This window comes from Macaca nemestrina, chromosome 2, assembly GCF_043159975.1.
Source record: "Macaca nemestrina isolate mMacNem1 chromosome 2, mMacNem.hap1, whole genome shotgun sequence".
In the NCBI taxonomy this organism is placed as follows: Eukaryota; Metazoa; Chordata; class Mammalia; order Primates; family Cercopithecidae; genus Macaca; species Macaca nemestrina.
This window is the reverse complement of record NC_092126.1, coordinates 189,509,850-189,536,130: the sequence shown is the minus strand read 5'-3', so window position 1 is coordinate 189,536,130 and position 26,281 is coordinate 189,509,850. Positions and strand designations below refer to the sequence as shown.

The 26,281-nt window shown below is 38.5% G+C and overlaps 1 protein-coding gene across 2 annotated transcripts in view; it reads right to left on the bottom strand.

The window, feature by feature from the left end:
• The window catches only part of LOC105477418 (protein S), a 100,114-nt gene that overhangs the window by 28,142 nt on the left and 45,691 nt on the right, over window positions 1-26,281 (bottom strand). For both annotated transcript variants that reach the window (XM_071092553.1, XM_071092554.1), the window contains exons 3-6: window positions 23,692-23,716; window positions 11,341-11,427; window positions 3,987-4,109; window positions 3,750-3,881 (exon numbers count right to left, since the gene is read on the bottom strand). In XM_071092553.1, coding sequence (XP_070948654.1) covers window positions 3,750-3,881; window positions 3,987-4,109; window positions 11,341-11,427; window positions 23,692-23,716 — 367 coding nt within the window. The remainder of the gene's footprint in view (window positions 1-3,749; window positions 3,882-3,986; window positions 4,110-11,340; window positions 11,428-23,691; window positions 23,717-26,281) is intronic.

The following is a 26,281-nucleotide window of genomic DNA, read 5'->3' as shown; positions in this document are numbered from 1 at the left end:
CTCTTCTGCGTACTCTCTGGAGAAAGACAAATTCAGAACAGAAAATATGTTTTCTATTCCAAAAGTTGACCACCTTTTTTCCAGATTAATAGTCAAAATTTAGGATATTATTTAAAATAACTTGCACAAAAATAATAAAACCAGTTTCCTTGTAGGAATTTTTCTATATTTTGACTGTATCATTGTCAACATCCTGAGTGTGAAATTGTACTATCATTTTGTAAAATATTACCATTGAGGGAAAACGAGGTAAAGGGTAGGTATATAGCATCTCTCTGTATTACTTCTTACAACTTCATGTGAATCTTTAATTAATTCAAAGTAAAATATCCAATGTCTTAAAAAGAGCTAAAAACTATGTTTTTGAAATAAAGTAAGCCTGAGCAACAGTGGGACACTGTCTCTACAAAGTTTTTTTCTTAAATTAGCCAGGAGTGGCCGGCCATGGTGGCAGTGCTGTAGTCCTATTACTTTGGGAGGCCAAAGTGTTCGAGACCAGCCTGAGCAACATGGTGGAACCCTACTTCTATATATTAAAAAAAAAAAAAAAAAAGGAAAAGAGAAAAAAATTAGCCAGGAGTGGTGGCATGTGTTCTTCTTACTAAGGAGGATAAGGCAAGAGGATCACTTGAACCCAGAAGTTAGGGTGCCTTGAACTATGATTGCACCACTCCACTCCACCCTGGGTGACAGAGGGAGACCCTGTCACTAAATAAATACATAATAAAATAAAATAAAATCAGTGAAAATATGTCACTAAGTGCATTTGGTTTGAGGCATATTGCAGGGAATTATTTAGATCATACAAGTTTAAGTTACAGTACATTGGTTTTATGACTCCACATCGACATCTGATGTCTGATTGTAAAGTTTTATTCTTTCAGCTGGGCACAGTGGCTCATGTCTGTAATCCCAGCACTTTGGAAGGCCAAGGCGGGCAGATCACTTCAGCTCAGGCGTTCAAGAGCGGCCTGGTCAACATGGCAAAACCTCATCTTTACCGAAAAATGCAAAATTAGCCAGGCGTGGTGGCGTGCATCTGTAGTCCCAGCTACTCGGGAGGCTGAGGCAGAAGAATCACTTGAACCCGCAAAACAGAGGTTGAAGTGAGCCGAGCTCACACTACATACCAGCCTGGGCATCATAGCGAGACTCTGTCTCGAAAAAAAAAAAAAAAAAAAGAAAGAAAAGAAAGAAGAAGAACAAGAAGAGAAAAGTTTTATTCTTTCATCTTTAGACAGTTACTGGCAACTGGATCCCAAGCATTTCTACATCGTGGCAAAGGTCCCATTGTAATAGTTTTTTCTTGTTGTTGTTTTTTCTTTCTTTCTTTCTTTTTTTTTTTTTTTTTTGAGGCGGAGTCTCACTCTGTGGCCCAGGCTGGAGTGCAGTGGCGCGATCTCGGCTCACTGTAAGGTCCGCCTCCCGGGTTCCCGCCATTCTCCTGCCTCAGCCTCCCGAGTAGCTGGGACTGCAGGCGCCCGGCACCTCGCCCGGCTATTTTTTTGTATTTTTAGTAGAGTCGGGGTTTCACCGTGTTAGCCAGGATGATCTTGATCTCTTGACCTCGTGATCCGCCCATCTCAGCCTCCCAAAGTGCTGGGATTACAGGCGTGAGCCACTACGCCTGGCTGTAATAGTTTTTCATATATTCTTCTATCTGTTTTCTCCTCTATTACTTACATATCATGGGTAAACAATAATGTAAATAAATATAAGAACAGATGTGGTCATCAAGAACATTCCTATTAATAAGAGCACTTTTGTAATCATTTACACATATATGTGTGTATTAACTGAGTGGATAAGAATTTAAAATACTTTTGAGTTTTTAAAAAGTCACAAATTTGGCCAGGTGCGGTGGCTCATGCCTGTAATCCCATGACCTTGTGAGGTTGAAGTGGATGGATCGCTTCAGCCCAAGAATTTGAGATCAGCCTGGACAATGTGGCAAAACTCCGTCTGTATCTGTACAGAAGCTACAAACATTAGCCAGGCATGGTGGTGCATGCCTGTAGTCCCAGCTACTTAGGAGGGTGAGGTGGGAGGACCTCCCAGGAGATGGACGCTGTAGTGAGTTGAGATCATTCCACTGCACTCCAGCCTAGGTGACAGGCAAAACCCTATCTTAAAAAATAAATAAATAAAAACAAAAATTCTTTAGAAAGAGACTATTAAAGTATTCAAGTGTAGAAGTATCAATGGGTACTATTTGTTTATAAAATGCATATGGTATCCAGCATCGTGATGGTTTTTCTATAACTCATGTTCTAATGACAGTCTTATTCTAAGTAGTCTCAAAATCCAAACACAAACAGACCTTCAAATAGGCGGATAAGAAAGATACATGGTCACACATTGGGTAACTGTTTAGAAGAATTTGTTGTTAATGTGTTCACTTTAGAGTCATTTAACTGCAGTTTAAATAATACTATAGTAAAGTTTATCATATTAAACACTGTTATTCAGTAAGAGATAGATGATTTGAATACGAATCCAATTTAGGGCTTTACCAAAACATATATAAAATAAAGAGTTGAACAAGAAATTCACATTTTAACTTCCTTTTTTTTTTTTTTTTTAACATTTTAGCAAAACAAAACAAAAAAAGTAGTGGAGGAGAGAATGTTGATATTAATTGTATCCAGTTTCTAAAGGAAAATTTTAAGTCCAGGTAGGAAATCTTGCTTTTAGTCATCCACACACCTGGTATGAATATTTGAAGATTTAGTCATAGCATTAACACAGCCAAACTGAAAGACAGCATACAGAGAGAAAAAAAAGTCAAAATGTAGGGATAGGAAAACAATGAAAAATAAAAGAAATACACTAGTAAAATGATTTGTTAGAAAGCTAAACTAACAGGGAATATTTAAGACTGAAGAAGAAAAACGAGTTATGACCAGTGATATGATCTTAAAGAAAGAAAGAGAAAGAAACTAGATCTTCTTTTCTTTCCCAAAACCACAACAGGAAATGAAGTGCCAGATGAAGGATTGATACTGGAAATCAGAAAAGTATTTCTGAAAAGGAAAAATAAAATACAATGGAAGAGGTTATTGCAGTGGATTTCTTTCTATGGCTACTTATCTTACTAGAAGAAAATAAAAAATATAATGTCTGAAGACAGAGGATAAACAATGATTTTGCAAAGTTTGTAGCATGCAAAGACTTGCATTGAAATGTCATTTTATAATGAAATTCCTTATTGAAACATGCACACAAGTGTGTACACGCACATACAATAAGAAAATTTTTAAAAATCATGTTATCAGTACTGTAAACTAAAATACATGCCAGGCACAGAGCTCCCACCTGTAAACCCGACACTTTGGTAGGCTGAGGCAGGAGGCTCACTTGAATTCAAGATCAGTTTGGGCAACATGGTGAAACCCCATCTCTACAAAAAATACAAAACAAAATTAGCTGGACACGGTGGCATGCACCTGTAGTCCCAGCTACTTGGGAGGCTGAAGTCAGAGGATCAATTAAGCTCGGGAGGTCAAGGCTACAGTGAGCCGTGATAGAGCCACTGCACTCCAGCCGGGGAGACAGAGTGAGACCCTCTCTCTCAAAAACAAACAAAAACTAAAAAGCAGTTCCACAGTATCACAAAGCTTCAATGTGGATAAAAATGTGTTCGTATAAGCACTTACAATCATTTTTCCAAAAACGTGCTAGTAAAATTTCTCTAACTGGGATTATTCTCATACAGTAAATGCGTTTTAATTCTACCATCCTGCTCTTACCTTTACAGTCTTTCTTATTTGAAAGCATAACAAAACCACTTTTACAGGAACAGTGGTAACTTCCAGGTGTATTATCACAAATTTGACTGCAACCTCCATTTATATTTGAGGGATCTTTGCATTCATTTATATCTAAAACAGGAAAAAAACGAAATATTTTTAAAGTAATATAACCTGCAGAGAACTTTCCAGGAGACCAATCCTGATGAGCTGGGGGGCGGGGGTTGTTATACATACCAAATTCACACTTTTCTCCTTGCCAGCCTGGTTTACAAGTGCAAGTGAAAGAAGCTTTTCCATCTTTGCAGCTCATATATCCATCTTCATTGCATGGCAGAGGACTACACTGGTCTGGAATGGCTGAAGGAAATAGACATCTATTTATTTTTTTTTACCTCATGTCATGGTAAAAGAAAATTGTGTGCACTATAATAAAAATCCTGAAGCCTGGAACCAATGGAAAAAAAAAAAAAAGCACAACTCCTCCCTTTAAATAATACTTTTCTTAAGTTAAAAAGTGAGTCCATTAGGTAAATCTTCATAATTATTTTGTAAAAATAAACTACAGATGGCAGCAGTGGCCCATCTAGAGTGGCTGCTGTCAAGATGCCAGCTGCAGTAGGGAGGTGGGCCAGGGTCTCCCACTCTCCACAGAGCAGGTAGGAGCCCCACACTCCCCGGATGCTACTGCAGCTTCCCTGCCGTGGCTCTGGACCCGGGTGTCTCTGTGCTCCTGGGGGCCTGCTCCCGCTTCCAGGCTTCTCCCTGAAGCAGGCATCCACCCTGATCTAAGAGGCATGGCTGGGGCTGCACGCGCCACAGAGCTGGTGAAAGCCAAGGACAAAGGGGAGCCCCACCCCTTCCAAACTGGTGGGACAAGAGTCCCCTGAGTGCAGCTGCAGCTGCCCAAGCCTGGCTGTAAACCTGGGCATCTCTGTGCTCTTGGGGGCCTGGGAAGGCCCATTGTGCCCACCACAGGCTCAGAAGTGCCTGCTCCTGCTTCCTGGTCTCTCCTCACTGCTGGCACCCACTCTGATCATGGAACAAGGTTGGGGCTGAAGCCGGCTGCTGTTGCAGCCTGGCCGGGTGGGCACAGGCTCAGGGCAGTGCTAAAATGCCAGCCCCCAGCCCCCTCCAGTCTTTGGGCTCCAACAAGCATGGGAGGGGAGCTGACAGGGGTGCTGAGGGCAGCTCAGCGCTGGCCTGCAGGCACCCCCTTGGCACAAAGAGCCTGGGTGCCATGCACAGTGGCAAGAGGTAGACAGCTGCCTGTGTGGAAAAGGGTGGATCCCCGTGAAGTCCCACCTTCAGACTGGGAAAGGCCTGAGGCCTATGGGCTGGGCTGCCAGTCCTGCTGACTGAAGGGGGAACTCTTGGTGCTTTTTCCTGGGCCCACCCGTGGCAGCCCATGGACCAGTCTGCATGTACTTTCCCACTCTAAAGACTATAAAAACCCTAGACTCAGCCAGAACAGAACAGATATACAGACGACCAGCTGCAGATAGGAGCTACCACCTCCAGGGACTCCTCTCTACTGGGAGCTGCAAACATCGAATGACCTGTCTTCAGAGAAGAACCACCCTCTCCAGGCCCTCCTCTGCTGAGAGCTGCTGATGGGACAACCAGCAGCAGAGAGGAGCCACCCACTCTAGGCCTCCTCTCTACTGACAGCTGCAGGGACAATGGGATGACCTGGCTACAAAGAGGAGCCACCCGCTTCAAGGCCTCCTCTCCGCTGAGAGCTGAACACTTGATGGGACAACCTGCCTACAGAGATGAGCTACCCACTGAGGGTGTCCTCTAAGCTGTTCTAATGCTCAGTAACGCTTCTGTTCATCTTGCTCACTCTCTACTTTTCTGCATACCTCACTTTTCATGGATGCAGGACAAGAACTCGGGCAAAGGCATTACTGGCTACAGAAGTTTCCAGACAGAAAAGCAACATCCCAAAGATTCCATAACACTACTTTTACATTGCAAATATATACAGTATTTTGTAACTGTAATTTAGATATTTTTCCAAATATATTACCTCATTTGAGCCTTAGAACAATCCCATGAGGTAGACAGAACAATACTATTCTCAACATTAAGAGAAAAAAGAGGTTAGGCACGATGGCTCACACCTGTAATCCCAGCACTTTGGGAGACCAAGGCAGGCCGATCACTTGGGGCCTGGGCAACAAGGTGAAACCCTGTCTCTACTAAAAATACAAAACTTAGCTGGGCATGATGGCACACTCCTGTAGTCCTAGCTACTCCGGAGTCTAAAGTACAAGAATTGCTTGAACCTGGGAGGCAGAGGCTTCAGTAAGCCAAGATCATGCCACTGTGATAGAGCAAGGCTCTCTCTCAAAAAAAAAAGAAAGAAAAGAAAAAAGAACTTAAAACTTTCAATTTGGGCTAAGATGATGTAACAAGGAACAGATTTATCTTCCTGCCTTAAATAAGTAGAACTTCAGTCTAACTGTGTAAAATAATTGTTTTTCAAACATTGGAGAACAGGAAGGAGAACATCATGATTCCTAAAGAAAAGAAAATAAACAAGCTGAGACCTACAATTGGACCACATTAGTGCCTGGAGATAGCTTCTATGCAACAGTGCAAGAAACACAAACAGAGCCCAGTGGTCTCCCTGGGTTGAGAAAACAAATATTGGAGTTTGGGGAGATCAAATTAGAATTTTGCTGGTCAGAGTACTATAAAGGCAGAGAGAGGGAAAAAAAAATATATGTGTGTATGGAAAGAGAGAGGAAAAGAGAGAGAGAGAAAAAGAGAAAGAGAGTCTCCAGAGATCTGCAAAAAGATCCCCTAAGGTCTTTGGCTGAATGATGATTTGCACAGGAAAATTTCCAGAGCTCATAGAGGGATAGGGATAGTTTGTTTTAGACTACCTAGACCTAAAATATTTCATAGTACAAAGGGCATCAGGTAGACTCCTCACAAGGACATAGACTTATTATTGAAGCTAAATTAGTTTTAAGCTAATGGCTACTCAGGATTGCCTTAACAGAGCTTAAAATCAAACCTCAAAAGATTTGTTTTTAATGTATTCCACATAAGTTACCTAAATGCCACAACAAAATTAAACACTATTTGGAAGAAGACAAGAAAATCCAGGACCCAGCAACATAAGCTGTAAGCTTATTTTCTTTCCCTTAGGACTCACAGTGTTCTGCTTCCTGTTCTCCAATGTTCATAACCATTATTTTATATACTTAGACTGAAGTTCTACTTATTTAAGGCACGAGGATAAACTTGGTCCCTGTTACATCATCTTAGCCCAAACTGAAAGTTCTAAGTTCTTTTTTTCTATTTATACTGAGAATAGTATTGTTTGTTTGGTTCAGTAAACAATTAAAAATAAGTAGGAGTCAGATGCAGTGGTTCACTCTGCACTTTGGGAGGCAGATGAGGGAGGATCATTTGAGGCCAGGAGTTAAGACCAGTTTTGGCAACATACCGAGATGTAATCTTTAAAATTAATTTAAAAAATAAATTCCCAACCTGTGGTAGTCCATGCCTGTTGTCCCAGCTATTTGAGAGGCTAAGGTAGGGGGATAGCTTGAGACCAGGAGTTTGAAGTTACTGTGAGTTATGATCATACCACTGGACTCCAGTCTGGGTAACAGTGAGATCTTATATCCAAATAAAATAAAGCATAATGTAAAATTAAATTAAATTAAGAAAATAATAGGCATGTAAAGAAACAAGAAAAAAAATTATAACCAAGAGAAAAATCAGTAGATGAAAATATATCTAAAATGAAAGACATGACAAAAAAATCAGAAAAATAAATAAATAAAATTATTTTAAGTGCACTCCACATGTTCCAGTAGTAAATATAGGCATGATGAAAAAAAAAAAAATAAAATAGCAGATGTGGAACAGACCCAAATGGGATGTATTGAAATGAAAAATAGACTATATAAAATGAAAAATACACTAAATAGGATTAAAAGTAAATTATCCATGGGAGAAGAAAGGAAGAGTGAACTTGAAGACATAAAAACTATCCAAAATCAAGGAAGGACAGATAAGAAGTATAAAAACAATAAATACATAAATAAACTGATAAATAATTAGAGCATGAATGACTTGTTAAACAATATCAAGTGGCCTAATACATGTTATGGACATTCCAAGAGAAGAGGAAAGATAGCAGGGAAAAAGAAAAAAGAAATTTGAATAAATAATAGTAAATCGTTTTCTAAATTTGATGAAAACTATGAACATGCAGATCCAAGAAGCCCACTAAACACCAATCAGGATAAACCTAAAAATACTATGTCAAATTAGAGAAAACCAGGGGAAAAGAGAAATCTAAAACACAGTGCATACATAGAAGAAAAAAAAAACTAAGAATAACAGTAGTTTTCCCATCACATCTATTCAAGTGTAAGGACAATGGACAGACATCTTTGACATACTGATGGAACACTATCAACATGGAAGTCTTTACCCAATAAAAATATCTCCCCAAAATAAAGGCAATATACTATTTTTTAATTAAAAAATATGAGAAAGGCTGGGCACGGTGGCTTATGCCTGTAATCCCAGCACTTTGGGAGGCCAAGGCAGTCGGATCACACGGTCAGGAAATCAAACCCTGGCTAACAGGGTGAAACCCTGTCTCTACAAAAAATACAACAAATTAGCTGGGCGTGGTGGCAGGCACCTGTAGTCCTAGCTACTCGGGGAGCTGAGGCAGGAGAATGTCATGAACCCGGGAGATGGAGCTTGCAGTGAGCTGAGGTTGTGCCACTGCACTGCAGCCTGGGTGACAGAGCCAGACTCTGTCTCAAAAAAAAAAAAAAAAAAAGAGAGAAAAATCCATCTTCATCAGATATGTAGTATAAGAAATGTTAAAGGAATTTCTTCAGGCAGAAGGAACATGTTGTCAGATGGAAATGTGGATCTATAAAAAAGAATATGGAATGCCAGAAATGGTAAACATATGAGAAAATACAGAACAATGTTTTCTGGGACAGGTGCCAATGGCTCATGCCTGTAATCCTAGCATTTTGGGAGGCCAAAGTGGGTGGATCACTTGCAGCCAGGAATTTGAGGCCAGCCTAGGCAACATGGCAAAACCCTGTCTCCACAAAAATACAAAAAAATTAGCCAGGCCTGTAATCCCAGCTACTTGGGAGGCTGAGGCACAAGAATGATTTGAATCCAGCAGACAGAGGTTGCAATGAGCTGAGATTGTGCCACTGCACTCCAAGCTTAGATGACAGCACAAGACTCTGTCTCAAAAATAAATAAATAAAACAATAAAACAATATTTTCTCATTTGATAATCTATTTATAAATTAACATATCATGGAGTTTATAATGTATAATATTAAAATGTAAGGCAGAAACAACACACACAAAAAAATAGAGGAAATGAGGTCTGGCACAGTGGCTCATGCCTGTAATCCCAGCACTTTGGAAGGCCAAGGTAAAAAGATCACTTGAAGCCAGGAGTTCAAAACTATCTAGGCAACAAAGTGAGACCCTATCTCTACAAACAAATTTAAAAATTAGCTGGACATGGTGCTACATGCCTGCAGCCCTAGCTACTAAGGAGGCTGAGGCAGAAAGGAAGAAGGATTTGAGACCAGGAGTTCAAGGCTGCAATGAGCTATGATCACCCCACCACACTCCAGCCTGGGCTAGAGAGTGAGATCCTGACCAAAAGAAAAAAAAAAAAAAAAGAAAAGAAGAAAAGAAAAGAAATGAGTAAAAGAAGTTTGAGAAGCATAATTAATAACAGAGGAGATAAAATGGAAAAATGTAATCAACTTCCAGCCCCACGCCACCCCGCAAAAAAAAAAAAAAGAACAGATGGGATTAATGGACTTTAACCATCATCAATGGTAACATTAAATGTAAATGTTTATAGTCTAACACTCCACTTAAAAGACAGACATTGTCAGATTGGAGAAAACAGCAAGACCCAAAAGAAACTCACTTGAAATATAAACATACTGGTATGTTCAAAGTTAATGGACGGAAAAGTAAACCATAAAAACACTAATCAAAAGAAAGCCAGAGTGACTATATTAATATAAGATAGATTTTAAAATAAGGAATATTAGCAGAGAAAAAGAGCAATATTAAGAAGTACAAAGTAGGGCCTGGAATGTTTCATGCCTGTAATCCTAGCAGTTTGGGAGGCCCAGGTAGGAGGATTGCTTGAGGCCAGAAGTCTGAGACCAGCCTGGACAACACACCCAAGACCCCATCTCTATAAAAAATAAACTAGCCAGGAGTGATGACATGTGCCTGTAGTTCCAGCTACTCAGGCGGCTGAGGTAGGAGGATTGCTTGAACCTAGGAGGTTGAGGCTGCAGTGAGCCATGATTGCACCATTGCACTCCAGCCTGGGCAACAGAGCAAGAGCTTGTCAAAAAAAAAAAAAAAAAAGTACAAGTAAAGATCAATTATAGTGCCTTGTTTATTTTCTTCCTAAACTATCAAAGCACTTTATCAATACGGCAAATGACATACTATTTGTTTTTTATTTGTAATTTCTGTCCCCTCATCACACACTGCAATAGTCCCTTCGTTTCTGCACATTTGCACACCAGCTTCTCAACTTCCCAATCAACCATACATGTTCTTCCTATCCTTCCAATACTTCCAATACTCCCAATACTGCCAATATTTCTATCTCTTTGCATATGTTAGTCAAAGAAAATTTTTGTTGTTTAATAAATAAATAAATAACCAACCTAAATAATGCCTAATTAATTCCACAATTTTTTAAAAAGTCTTCATAGGATCAAGTTTTTTGAAACGTGGTAATACATTAGGTATTAGTTAAAAATCACGGAAAACAAACTAATAGAAAATTTTTATCAAAACTATTATTCTTCTGTTCTTTGGTAAATTTTAAGAAAAGATAAAGCATGAATTAAATAATTAAACATACGTGTTCAGACAAACTGTTCTACCTGTGTAATTGCAAGCACTTTAAGTTAGAGAAAAACACAGTTAAATGAATATCTAGAGAATGTCAATGCTGGATGTAAAATATTCTCTGAACAAACATCACAATTTATATCTGCGGTTGCACCATTTGCTTTTACTAATTTACCGATTTCCCAACAAAGAGTCAAGAATAATCTACCAGAATTATCATTAAGCCCCTTGTGAACTTCAGAGCAAGAAAGCTAATTTGATTCATATAACATTTTCCATGTTTATATTATCAGTGCCAGAAAGTTAGAAGAATAAATGTGGCTCTACTTTGAGCTATTAACCTACTGTAACATTTAGTCACACTACTTGATTATGCAACAACAGCCAAAATAAAGCCATTGGGAATAAAAATTCTGAAGCTGTTGACCTAAAGCTTACTAAAACAAAGAACCCTGTTCAGTTGAAACATTAGGCAAAAAAAATTCATTTTGAGTAATACAGCGGCATTTACAACCACAAACAAGTATTTTAAATGCAGTTTGAAAATACTTCTTTGCTGGACATACAACCCATCAAAGGATCATTTCTCGATTTTGAAACATTAGTTTACATTAGCATGGGTGTACTTTACCTACAGAGTCTTTGTTTTGTTTTTTCAATAGATGGTAGAAGTGCTTACCATTGACACAGCTTCTCAGGTCAGGATAAGCATCAGTTGACTGGCGTGCAGCAGTGAATAACCCAGATTGAAAAGAGCGAAGACAAACTGAAAAGAAAAACGAACATAATCTTCTTAGACACACATACTTGATCTGAATTCATGGTAGGAACCGTCCCAAGAGGTAGAATATTTATGCTCCTGTGGATTCACAAGATTCAGCCTTCAAAATGCAACACTAAACGTTTCCATCTACCTTTTTGCAAAATTAAAAATCTACAAGTAAGATGGCAACAGATACAGAATCATAAAAAATAGGTCTGTAACAGCTTCTTCTCTCTGGAGAAGAACCTTAAAGTCAGAAGTGAAAAAAACCTTGATTTAGCACAGAAATTTATTGTCATATATGTTTTTAATTCCATAGCAGAAACAAGATGTTACTCTCAAATCTATTGACCAGAGTCTGATTTATAAAGTATACATAATTAAGTCAATAGAATCAGTTCGTGTTTCTACTTGCTATAGGCTACTTTGAATTCTTCTAATGTTGCCCTGAGATTAATACAATAATATTTGTATAATGCTTCTATATTACAAAACAGGTTTACTTCATTCCCTTCATTCCTCACTACAACGCTGTGAAATCAGATATAGCAACCTGGTAGATATTGCTAGGAAACTAAGAAATGACAGCTGGAATTGTAAAGATGAAATACTTTGCGACTTTAAGGTAACTAGAAGTTACTTAGTGCCAAAAATATATTTCTTAACAGGCATTAAAGACACTATATGTATTACTTCATTGTTCAGACAGTCACTGACTTTCTATAAAAAAAGATGGTGTTTTACTTAGCTTTTGCCAAGTAACAAACCACCCCCAAAATTAGTAGCCTAAATAATCATTGTGTTTTTCTCATGATTTGTGGGTCAAATATTTGCAGAGTTTGGTTGGGTTGTTTGTCTCTGCTGCCAATGGAGTCAACCAGGATGGCGGTGGCAGGGGACTGCTTCCTAGATGGAGCTAATGTTCCTCAGCATCTCTCTTTCCATGTGATAGATCATGCTTCAAAGTTCTCCATGTGGGTGTTTCCCTTAGCATGCTGGTCTTACAGTGGCACTTCTTTCATGACAGCTAACTTCTAAGAGAGAGAAAGCCAGCTGCCATGGCAGTTATGGGACATTGTGTCACTTCTATTGTATTATATTGATCAAAGTGGTCGCAGGATCCACCCAGATTCAAAGGGTAGGGTGTGGGTGGGGGATTTATTCTACCTCTCGATCAGGATATGGCAAAATGACACTGCAGAAGGGCATGTGGAATGGGAGACATTTTTGAACTATCTTTGGAAAAATATAATTTATCACAGACAGATTAAAAAATTCATTTGAAGTCAGTATGTGTTTAAGTTACCTATGGCTGCTATGACAAATTACCACAAATTTAGTAGCTTTAAATAATAAAAATGTATTGTTTTACAGTGCGGAGAGTCTAAAACCAAAGGGCTAGCAGGGATCCTTTCCTTCTGGAGACTTCAAGGAAGAATCCCTTTCCTTGCCTTTTTCAGCTTCTAGAGGCCATCTGCATTCCTGGGCTCGTGGCCTCATCCTTGTATGTCTACCAATTCTTGCTTTGTCAATTCCATATCCTACTACTGACTCTGATCTCCTGCCATCCTGTTATGAAGACCCTTATGGTTTTATCAAGTCCTCTTAGATATCCCAGGATAACGTCTCCATGGAAAGATCTTTCATCACATCTGCAAAGTCTCTATTTGCCATATAAGGTAACAGTCACAAGTTCTGAGGATTAGGACATAGATATGTTTGGGGCGGGGAGGTCTAGGCAGGGTGGAGTAAGGAGGTCATTATTCAGCCTACCATGGTGAGTCAGAATATCCTCCCAAGTAAGTCTTACCTTACACATCACGGGGGTGTTTCTGGAGCCCCTATCTTAGTCCACTTTGTGTTGCTATAACAAAATACCACAGACTGGCTAATTTATAAAAGAAATTTACTTCTCCCAGTTCTGGAGACTGGGAAGTCTGATATCAAGGTACTTTGGCATCTCATGAAGGCCCTCTTGTTACACCATCCCCCAGCAGATGGCAAGAGAGTTGAGAGGGTGAAAGAGCAAGAGGCCGAACTTGCAGCCTCCAGTCCTTTCATAATTGGTGTTGAGGGTGGAGCCCTAATGACCTAAACACCTCTCATTAGGCCCCACCTCCCAAGACTGTTCCACTGGGAATTAAGTTTCCAGCATATGCTTTTTGAGGGTCACATTCAAGCCTAGCATTTGCTCCAGCCCCCAAAATTCATGTCCTTCTCATGTGCAAAATATATTCATTCCATCTCTGTAGCCCTGATATGGTTTGGCTGTGTCCCCAACCAAAATCTCATCTTGAATTCTAAACTCCCCATCCCCATGTGTCAAGGGACAGATCAGGTAGAGGTAATTGACTCCGGGGGGCGGTTTTCCCCATGGTGTTCTCACAAGATCTGATGATTTTATGTATTTGGTAGTTCCTCCTGTGTTCATTCTCCTTCCTGCTGCCTTGCGAAGAAGGTGCCTTGCTTCCTAATACGGTTTGGCTGTGTCCCCACCCAAATCTCACCTTGAATTGTAATAATCCCCATGTGTCAAGGGCAGGGCCAGGTGGAGATAATGGAATCATGGGGGCAATTTCCCCCACACTGTTCTCATGGTAGTGAGTAAGTCTCACGAGATCTGATGGTTTTATAGATGGGAAGTCCCCTGCACAAGCTCTCTTGCCTGTCGCCATGTAAGATGTAACTTTGCTCCCCATTCACCTTCTGCCATGACTATGAGGTCTTTCCAGCCATGTGGAACTATGAGTCAATTAAACCTCTTTTACATTACAAATTACCCAGTCTCAGGTATGTCTTTATTAGCAACATGAAAATTAACTAATACGCTTTCCCTTTGCCTTCTGTCATGATTCTAAGTTTCCCAAGACTTCCCCAGTCGTGCTGAACTATAAGTCAATTAAACCTCTTTTCTTTATAAATTATCCAGTCTTGGGTATGTCTTTACAATAATAGTGTGAAAACAGACTAATATAAGCCCCCATGTCTTAACTCATACTAGCACCAACTCAAAAGTCCGAAGTCCAAAGTCTCATCTAAATCACATGTGGGTGAGATTCATGGCATGATTCACCCTAAGCAAATTCCCACCAGCTATGAGTTTCCAAAATGCAGTGAGATAAGCATGATTCCATTACAAAAAGGTAAAACAGGTAAGAACAGTAACTGGTCCTAAGGAAGTCCAAAACTCATTAAGAAAAACAACATAAAATGTTAAAGCTCTAATACAGTTTTCCTTGACTCTATATCCTGACTTCTGAGCACACAGGGGTAGGGGTTGAGATCTCAAGACCTTGGCCAACCCATCCCTATGGTTTTGCTGGGTGTAGGCCATGCTGCGGCTCTCACAAGTTGGAGTCTTGTGCCTGCAGCTTTCCCAGACAGAAGTTGCATGCTGGTAGCCCTATAGTTCTGGGCTCTTGGGGCTTCCCAACTCCCATGGCTCCACTAGGCATTGCCCTGGTGGGGGTTCACTACAGTGACTCTGCTGCTGTAACAAGTCTCTGCCTGGGCACCCCCAGACTGTCCATAATAACCTTTGACATCTAGATGGAGGCCACCATGACCCCACAGCTCTTGCATTCTGTGCACCTGCAAAATTAACACTGCATGAATGCCACCAAGGCTTATGAGGTATGTACATTCCAGAGTGGTGGGTTGAGATGCACCTAGGCCCACTTGAGCCATGTTTGGGATGGCCAAGGGACACTGTGCTGAAATTCAAGCAGCAGAGTCCCTAGGTCGTGCTGAGCAGTGGTGGTCCTTCAGGTGCCCCTCTGGAAACTGTATCAAGGTCCTGCTCTGGGCCAGTGATGGCAGAGGCAGCCTCAAAAATCTCTCAGATGTCTTTGAGGTCTTTCACCCATTGTTTTGAAAAACAGCACCTGGCTCCATTTATTTATTTATGTATTTATTTTAATTTCAACAGGTTTTGGGGGGAATAGGTGGTGTTTGGTTACATGTATAAGTAAGTTCTTTCATAGTGATTGCTGAGACTTTGGTTCATCCATTACCCAAGCAGTGTACACTGTACCCAACGTGTAGTCTTTTGTCTTTCACCCCGCTTCCACCAGTTCTCCTGAGTCCCCAAAGTCCATTGTATTACTCTTACGCCTTTGCATCCTCATAGCTTAGGTTCCACTTATGACTGTGAACATACAATGTTTGGTTTTCCATTCCTGAGTTACTTCACTTAAAATAATGAGCTTCTGGCTCCTTTCTATTCATGGTAATCTCTTTGGCAAATGGTAACTTGGGACACACCATTGGGTTGCTCTCCTAAAGACCTTTTCACTCTTTATATAACCAGGCTGTGAATTTCCCAAATATTTTTGCCCTGATTCCCTTTTAGTTATAAATCCCATCTTTAAATCATTTCTCTTTTTCTCATATATTACTATATGCAGTTAAAAGTAGCCACAAAGCCTGGGCACAGTAGCTCATACCTGTAATCCCAGTTCTTTGGGAGGCCGAGTCACGTGGATCACTTAAGGTAAGAAGTTTGAGGCCGCCTGGCAAACATGAAAAAATGCTGTCTCTATTAAAAATAAAAAAATTAGCCAGGTGTGGTGGCACACACCTGTAATCCTAGCTACTTGGGAGGCTGAGGTACAAGCACTGCTTGAACTTGGGAGGCAGAGGCTGCAGTGAGCCAAGATCACACCACTGCACTCCAGCCTGGGTGACAAAGCAAGACTCTGTCTCTAAATAAATAAATACGTAAATAAATAAATGTAGCCACACAGTTCCTTCAATATTTTGCTTAGAAATCTCTGCTATCCTAGTATATATCTCTTAAATTCAGCCTTCCCTGAAGCCCTCAGGCATGGAGATAATTCAGGCAATTTCTTTGCCACCTTGTAACAATGTTGGCCTTTACTCTAGTTTCCAGTGCTTTGTTTCTCATTTCCATCTAGGATCTCATCAGAATGGCCTTTAGCATTCATATTTCTACCAACAATCTAATCACGACACTTAAGTAATCTCTAAGAAGCTACATTCTTTTCCTACATGTCTTCTCTTTTTTTGACTCTTCACCAGAATCATCCTCAATGGTCCATTCACAGCTATCTAGGCTTTTTCTAGCCTGCTCCTCCAGATTCTTCCAGCCTTTAGCCATTACCCAGTTCAAAACTGCTTCCACATTTTCAGGTATTTGTTATAGAAACAAGCCAATGTCTGGCACCAGTGTTTCGTCTTAGCCCTTTTTGTGTTGCTATAACAGAATACCACAGACTCAGTAATTTATAAAGAAAAAAATTATTTTTTACAGTTCTGGAGGCTGGGAAGTCCAATATGAAGGTGCTAATCATCTGGTAAAGGCCTTCTTACTGCAGCATTCCATGATGGAAAGTAGTAATGCAAAAGGGTACAAGAGATAGAAAGGGGAAGGGAGCCAAACTCAGCCCCAGTAAAACCCAAGTAGTTTTAGGTCTCAAGTAGTCTTATCTTTGGTTCATTTGTCCTTCCTCTTGTATCATCTACTCTCAGACTTCATTTATTCTAGTGTGAATACTTCATTAGAATCATCACTTTTGTAAAAGCTTCATTTTGCATCTCTGGCAAATTTTACAGTGAATAACAGCCAAAATTTGAAAGCCCTGAGGCTGGAGACCCAAGGGAAATGTTTCACATGGATTTAGAACCCCAGGCCAGACTACATTAGCTTAAACACATAAGGCACGTTATATAGGAGCCTACATTACTATTCATGATAATACTGTCATGGAAAAGTGCATCCAGAATTACAGTGTGGAGAGCCAGTTGCTTTGCCACTCCAAAGCAGAGCAATACAGAACCCTCATATTCCCACTTATCTTTTTCACCACACAACAGGAATAGGAAAAATTGAGGAGGGTAAACAGGAAGGTGAAAGCTGGAGGGAGATTGTCTCTGCTTCTGTAAACTGATGCAGAAGCTCCCACAAGAAAAGGGATTAAAAACAGAAATTAGGACCATAGGAGAGAAAGGCTAAGCAACAGACCCTTTCAAGAGAGGTTCTGGTGGTCAAGGCATAACCTCTTAGGAAAAGATCTTGCTACATGTACCTTTACTTATATTTTTCACCATTAGTTTTATTAACAATCAAACTGGTTTCCTTTTGCCACTTTCTATAGGCACCACTATCCTAGCTATCTTGATTTGTCAATTCTAAAAAATAGTTTGAACAGTCACTGACTCCTAGACCAAGGAATTATAATGGATCATGAGTCAGGTAAATTTTTTCTTTCTCCAAGAAATACTTTATACCCCTCTGTCTTTAAGTCACAGAAAAGACATCACATAAAAGCCTGAATGTTTGCTTGTTTTGACTGGAGGACCACAGGACTGAGTTATTCATACCCCACCCCTTTGACAGCATTATGATCGCTGGTCTTTGAAAAGCCCATCACTTGCTTTCAAAAAATATGTATATATTTCTTTCTATCTCCATTTCCTCCATTTCCACTTTCATTCACCCTTTAGGCAGTCATTCTAATGGGTTATGTGGCTTTTGGTTTTTTTTTTGTTGTTTGTTTGTTTGCTTTGTTTTGTTTTGTTTTTTTCTTTGAGACAGAGTCTCTGTCACCCAGGCTGCAGTGCAGTGGCACGATCTTGGCTCACTGCAACCTCCACCTTCTGGGTTCAAGCGATTCTCGTCCCTCAGCCTCCCCAGTAGCTGGGATTACAGGCCTCGCCACCACTCCTTCATTCATGGCTAATCTTTATATTTTGACTAGAGATGGAGTTTCATCATGCTAGTCAGGCTGGTCTCGAACTCCTAACTTCAAGTGATCTGCCCTCCTCAGCCTCCCAAAGTGCTGGAATTACAGGCATGAGACACCATGCCCAGTGGTTATGTGTATTTTTAAAATTTGTAAGTGTTCTTGAAAATATATATTTACAATTCATGTCCATGTTTTTATTCATGTGTGTAAATGGTTTTGTATAAATATCACATCCTCTAATATTTTTCACTCAGTACTTGATTTTTATGATCAATCTATGTTGCTACACATAATTCATTGCTACTAACCACTAAGCGTTACATCACAGTATGCAACCACCACTTTATAATTCTGTCTACCCATGATAGACACTCAAATTACCTCCAATTTTCTACCTCTATAAGAAGATGGAAAGTACATCCTCATGTATGTTTCCTTAGTACCTGCATAACAATTTCTTTGGAATAGATATCCAGGGGTGAAATTGTGTGATCATTAAATCGGATTGTACTTAATGGCTTGGCAGAAGTGCATTCTCACCAGTGGGGTACGAGGATTTCTACATCCTTGCTTTCTAATTTTTGGCAGACTAACAGGTAATAAAGTAACATCACATTGTTTTTCTGATTTCTAAGGAGATAGAGCATATTTTCATGTCATTTTCCAAATCTGAAACTTTTCTTCTTTGAAAATTTTCCCCATTTTTTTTTTACCATTTTTCTATTGATCTTTATTTGTTTTTCCTGCAGATTTGAAAAAAATTAAACATTTATAAATATCTCTTCATATTTAAATTTTTGATATTTATTTGACAGAAACAGATCTGTCATTTGTCTCTTAATCTTACTATTCATGTCTCTCTTGTAAGATAAATTCTTAATTTTGTTATAATCAAATTTATTATTTCACCTTACGGTGTGTGAATTTAAAATTTTACCCCAGGCCATCAGTCACAAAGATGTTCTCCCACATTGTTTCTTTAATTTCATAGTTTTATTTGAACATTTTTGTCTTTATTCCACCTAGAATTCACCTTTACATTTGGTGGTAATTAGAAACCCACATTTATTTGTCTGTTAATAGCTGGCCACTCTTAGCAATGACATCTTTAAATAATCCACAGTGACTTATAGTATCATCTTTATCAAATATTAGGTTGTCATAGATACATGAGTCTTTCTCTAAACTTTCTGTTCAGTTTCATTAGTCTACATGTTCTGAAAATACCATATAGTTTTATTTCTATAGCTTTGTATTATTAATATTTGATAAAGTATTTCTCTTTTTTGTATTTTAGACATGTGTGGACTTTCATTCGCTCACTTAAATTTTAAAATGAGTTTACCAAGTTTCTTAAAAATATTTTTTTAAACAAGATTGCTCTGAACATATAAATTTGAGGATGGCCACACATAGTAGCTCACACCTATAATCCTAGCACTTTGGGAAGCCCTGACAGCAGGATTGCTTGAGCCCAGGAGTTTGAGACAAGCGTGGGCAACATAGAGAGACCCCATCTCTAAAATCATAAAATATAATAACATAAAATAAAATCAATTTGAGAATTGATCACTTTATAGCATCACTCAATTCAAGATCATGAAGTATCTTTCCATGGTTTTAATTCATTTTCTATGTCTTCGAGTATTAAAATTTTCTCCATAAGGCTTTTATGTGTTTTTAAGATATTTGTAGATATTTTATAGGATTTGCTGCTATTGTGAATGGTATCATCTTTTTAATTTCTACTAGACTATTGCTTGCTTAAAGAACTACTATGGATTTTTATAGGAGAGTCAAAGAGTTATCTAAATCTCTTATGTGTTCTTATGTTTTGTCTATGGATTCTATTTTTTTCCAGTATTACATCAATTAAAAACAATGACAGGAATAGATTATAGCTTATGATCTATAAAATCCCTATTTTTCTTTCCTTATTGCATTGAATGTAACCTCCAGTACTTTTCTTTCTGTTCTCAACCTTAAAGAAGCTATAACTAAATTTTATCCATTAGGTGTAATGTTTACTGTAGATTTTGTTCACTTTCTTTCTTTTTCTTTTTTCTTTTCTCTTTCTCTTTCCATCCCTCCCTCCTTCCTTTCTCATGCCAATTTGCCCAAAACAATCCTACTTTATTCTTTTTATAGCTGACATTTACCTTGTGCAGTATTAATCGTGAACTGAAGTGTGAAAATTTGGAAGATAAATTATGTGGTTTTTCTGTATTTAACCTTTACCAACCTCAGAACCTTTTCTTATATTCTTAGTTTGACAAAAGCTTTTATCATAACTAAGGAGTGATCTCTATCAACTGCTTTTTCTGTATGAACTGAGGTAATACTACACTTTTAGGGGTGGAGTCTTACTGTGTTATCCAGGCTAGTGTCAAACTCCTGGCCTCAAGTGATCCTCCCACTTTAGCCTCTTGAGTGGCTGGGATTACAGGCATAAGCCACTGCACCCAGCTGATTTTCTGATGCTAAATCATCTTTAAATTTCTGGAATAATTCTACTTGATCATGACATTATTTTTAACACACTTAAGATCGGACTGAATATCATTTTATTTAGAATTAATTCCGAAAGCAAAAGGAATTCTATTTTTCTTTTCTTCTATTCTCTCACTTAAATTTTAAAATGAGTTTACTAAATGTCTTTATTTGGTTTTGGAGTCAAGATTACACGAGCCTCTTAGAATAAGCTCATTTTTTAAGGACAATATCTTAATAAGGGAAACATTAACAGTTTCCTAAAATTTGTAAGAGTTCATTTGTAAAACCATCTGGATCTGGGCTTTGGGAGAAATAGGAAGAAGAGGGCTTTGGCTGCAGTTTCAACTTGTCTAATACTTGTTTGTATAACTAAGTTCTCCATTGCTTCCTGTGAAATTACAGATATTTTGTGTTTTTCTAGGAACACATCCATTTTATTTAGGTTTCCAAATGTATTTGATGTAGCTGTTTGTAACATTTTACGATAATGTTTTTAACCTGTGTTGACTTTAGAATACTTTCCCTTTCCACCTTGTACTCTATGTATTGGCATTTCCTCGTTCTCTATTTTGTTTTTCCTTAATTATTCTTGCCAGATGTCAGTCTCACTCACTAACCTTTTGGAAGAATGAGAATCTGCTTTTGTTAATGCTCACTTTTGTTTTTCTATTCCACTTATTTCTATCTCTGCTTTTGTTATTTTAAAACTTCTTGTTACTCGGGGTTTGCTCTCTTGTACTTTTTGTGTTTGTTTTCTCAATTGGAAAGCTCAGGCCATGTTTTAAATGGTCAAATCTGTTCTGTCACTACTGCCTTGTCAGTTAGAACCCAATCCCCCCACCACACATACCAGCAGGTCAAGCCAGCTTTTCGTCTACCCAGACATTTCTTACACTTCTTGTTGTTGTCATTTTAGTTTGTTATTATTCGTGCTTGGAATCTTATTGTTTCTTTAGAGAAGATTTGAAGGGAGGGAGTCCGCATTCTGAGGTAATTCACCAACTTGGCAGGAATTAGAAATTAAAAATAATTTCTTTATTTTTTATTTTTCAGGGTTTTTTTCTTATTTTATTTTTTGCCAGCTTACACCAAAAAATGATTTCTAATGTTTATATTTAGGCTCAGAGTTTGCCATTCTTCCCAGGAAGTTTCTCTCTCTTTAATAGAAACACCCACTCTGTTAGGTGATACGAGGCCTATGGAAATGGTAGTGATTTATTCTACTTCTTACAAAAGAGAAGAACACAATTTAAAAACTATAATGAAACCCAGAGTACTTATTTCCAAATCGCATGTTTTCAAGATAGCACAGGGAATATGTAGGCCAACTGAAGTGCTTTATTAGCCCCTGGAAACTAAGTCTAAATGTTGCCCCAAATATATGGGTTATAGTTATTTAATTTCTTTGGTGACCTTATCTCACTACAGGGGCCTTCCTATATGAGCTGTTGTAGTTAGTAAAACTACTGTTAGATTTACCAGGGAAAGGATTGTTTTGTTTTGCTTTTCAAATTAGAGCCATTGGCCTATAGAATATACACATCAAATAACAAAATGTGTAACTCAGGCAGGACATTTCTAAAAATTGTTTTTAACAGTGGAATTCACCACACATGCTTATATACAAATAAAGACCAAAATATGAAATTTAAATCAAAAGACAAATCATAATAAAAAGTATATTTTTGTTTCACATGATGGGGTGATTAAACAAGAATACATCTGAAGAAATGTTGACACAGTAAGTTATTTATGTACATTAACTTATTTGGTGATTTAAAAGCTCTGAAGTTAGAAAATATAGTTACAGGGCACACTTAAAACTACAGAACCTGAAAAGCTAAACAACTTGTTTCACCTGACACAGCTAAAAATTTTTAGGTCTGAGGCTGGAGCCCACATCTTGTGTTTTTGTTTTAGTTTGTTTTGTTTTATACTTTGTTTTTTTTCACCATGTTGCCAAATGAGATAGGCAAAGAGAAGAAAGAGTTGGGTGGGACTAGAAAAGTGGAAGAGAGATACAAGGAGAAAAGAAAAATATTTTATCTAAGGAACTTCCCCAGAACACATAATGCTGTATTAACATGGTATGTATCTTTATCCAAATGTACTCTGATCAAAGGAATGTATCCTCTACAGTCGTGTGCCTGCAAAAACACAGCCTCATTAGGCCCTAACAAGCAAGAGTTAACACTGTATTTTTTAATGCACGTGTAATATTTAACAGTCAAATATTGTCTATTTTTATTATAAAATATTTACATTTCTATCTAAAATTAAAAAGCTGAAATAGTCTAGATATACTATCTTTTCTACACTTTCATAGTACAAATTCTTGGGTTTTGTTTTGAAAAGTGAGGAGTAACATGTAACCTTACAAAAGAAAACGTCTTTTTCATGGATGTATATCTATATCCCACTGCCCTTTTAAACTACAGCAGCTAAGGCTGGGCAGGGTGGGTCATGCCTGTAGCCTTAGCACTTTGGGAGGCTGAGGAGGGTGGACGCTTGAGGTCAGGAGTTCAAGACTACCCTGGCCAACATAGCGAAACCCCGTCTCTACTAAAAATACAAAAATTAGCTGGGTGTGGTGGCACATGCCTGTGATTCCAGTTACTCAGGAGGCCGAGGCACAAGAATCACTTGAACCCAGGGAAGCAGAAGTTACAGTGAGCCAAGAGCAGGCCACCGCACTCCAGCCTGGGTGACAGAGCAAGGCCCTGTCTCAAAAAACAAAATAAAAAAAGTTAACCCATGAAAACGCACATGTTCATAGACTATGTCCAGCACCTTAATATAACTGAGCATCAGCCCAAGAGCTTCATGAGAAAGACATGAGAAAGAAAAACACTAAAATTTAAAATGCCACATGGTAATTAAAGAACTGTTCCAAATTCCTCAACATGTCTTAAATATAAAGACAGCAAAATTGCATATAAAATGAAACCTCACTCCCAAGGATAATGAAATTACATTGGATGGAATAGATGGGTAGAGAGTTAGACAGGAACATATCTAACTTCCCTTCCATTTCTAAGATTATATAATTGAGATGTTTTGAACTTACCTAAGTATTTTGGATAAAAATAATCCTAGAAAGAAGAAAAAGAAAACATATATCTTAGCAAACCTAAATTTCATTATAGAGTTAAAACTTAATTTTATAATGTGTTTTTATATCAAAGATGCAAATAAATTACGTATAATCATCATTTTCACTTTATAATTTTTTATATAGTAAGATATACCAAGAGAAAACAATAAAGTTAAACCAATAAGATACTTAGGCTTAAAGAAATACTGATCAATTAATCATGTTTCAAAAGCTTCTAATCTGAAAACAAGCTCGATTTAAGATGGTAAATATAATCATGTATGCCCTTTTTTTGTACATCCTTTAATTTTTCCGTAATGATTGGACAACCATTTGACACATTTTATGTCATAATGATCACCCACACAGATTCAATGTTCAATCACAGTAACATACTCTTTCTTGTTTTTTTTGTTTTTTGTTTTTTTTTTTCGAGATGAGGTTTCTCTGTGTCACCCATGCTAGAGTGCAGTGACATGACCATGACTCACTGCAGCCTCAACCTTGGGCTCAAGTAATCCTCCCATCTCAGCCTCCCAAGTAGCTGGAACTACAGGTACATGTCACCATGCACAGCTGATTTTTTGTTGTTGTAAATTATTTTTTTGTAGAGATGGGGTCTCACTATGCTGCCTAGGCCTCAAACTGCTGGGCTCAAGTGATCCTCCTGCCTTGGCCTCCCAAAGTGCTGGGATTACAGGTGTGAGCCAAGGTGCCCAGCTAACAGTGACATACTTTTAAGTGAACTAAAGTAGACATTTATCTTGTACATGTTATGTACATGTAATACCTTACTTATAAATGGGTTGTGTACCAAAAGTTTGTCTGTAAATCAGTCATTTGGAGTAAAGAATGTGCTTTCTTAAAGGGAGAAAAATGTTAAAAATTTCTGATAGTAAAGTTCTCAGGCTGGTCCACGAAAGCATTCTTAAGCCACGATATATCTAATGTGTACCATTAACAGTACGAGAATACCCCACGAGAAACCAAAATTTCTACACAAAGACATATTCAATGTTACCACTTAGTAAGAACAGAACATAAGCTCATCCAGAACTGAGTCAAAGGCCTCATTCTTTCCTCCTCTCACATATAAACCTACACAATAGATAATGGGATTCAAAGGTGATGTTGCAACCGTCAAAGGAATATATTAGAGATGTTGAGGCATAAGTTGTACTGTGAAGACTGGAAATGTGGACTGCGGTATTAGAGATGTGGACACCTGTAATCACGAGAATCATAGTAACAAATGTTTGGTGGGGGTGTGGCAGGAGGGTCACTGTGGTCACACGTGTAATCCTAGCACTTTGGGAGACTAAGGTGGGCAGATTGCTTGAGCCCAGCCTGGGCAACATGACAAAACTCCCTCTCTACAAAGAATACCAAAATTAGTCAGGTGTGGGGTACACACCTGTAGTCTCAGCGACATAGGAGGCTGAGAGAAGAGGATTGCCTGAGCCGGGGGGTCAGGGCTGCAGTGAATCATGATCATGCTACTGCACTCTAGCCTGGGCTACAGAGCAAGACCCTGTCTTTAAAAAAAAAAAAAAAAGGAACTTTTTTTTTCGTTTCTCCCCTTTCTGTCTTGCTCTTTCTGTCACTTTTTTCTCTTCTGTCAATGAGACCAATGTTAGAATTGGTGGAAGAGAGGAAGCGCATAAATGAGTTTTCCTTACTCACTAGCTTTCCTCCTCTGTGTTAAGGTCTTCTCCTTCTCTGGGCTTTTGCTGCTTAGAGGCTAAGCTGATAGAATGTATCTACAATGTTAGAAATACATATTCAATATTAATGAGTGATGTACTAATATGGTATCTTGGGCAGACAGGCATGCCTTACAATATTCCAGAATAACAAAATAAAAATTAGAAGAGATGGGGTAAAAAAACGTAAAATAAGAATGACAGAGTGTTGATCATTATTAAAGGGGTGGGGGAGTTTGCATACTGAAATTTATTACACTGTTCTCTCTACTTTGAGATCTATTTAAAATCTATTTAAAATTTCAATATTAGATGATACCTACAATTCTGACTTAAAATCTTTCATGTAAAGTAACAGTAGGCCGGGTGCAGTGGCTGGTGCCTGTAATCTCGGCACTCTGGGAGGCTGAGGTAGGTGGATTGCTTAAGCCCAGGAGTTTGAGACTCGCCTGGCCAACATGGCAAAACCCTGTCTCTACTAAAAACACAAAACTTAGCCAGGCATGGTGGCACATGCCTCTAATCCCACCTACTCAGGTGGCTGAGGCACGAGAATCTCTTGAACCCGGGAGGCTGAGGCTGCAGTGAGCAGAGATTGCACCACTGCACTCTAGCCTGGGCAACAGAAAGAGACTTTGTTTCAAAAAATTAAAATTTAAATTAAAAAAAATGCCAATGGAGAAATTTAATGAAGCATTGTGATAACAATTCAAACTAGCGCACACACACGTTAATACTTGAGACATCCTCTCCCCTCCCTCTAACACTATCAAATTCTGGTTAGAAGAAAATATTTGCAAACCATGAGGTCAATACTATTTGCTGATAATGAAGTGTAACTGAACTATAGTTTAGTCAGA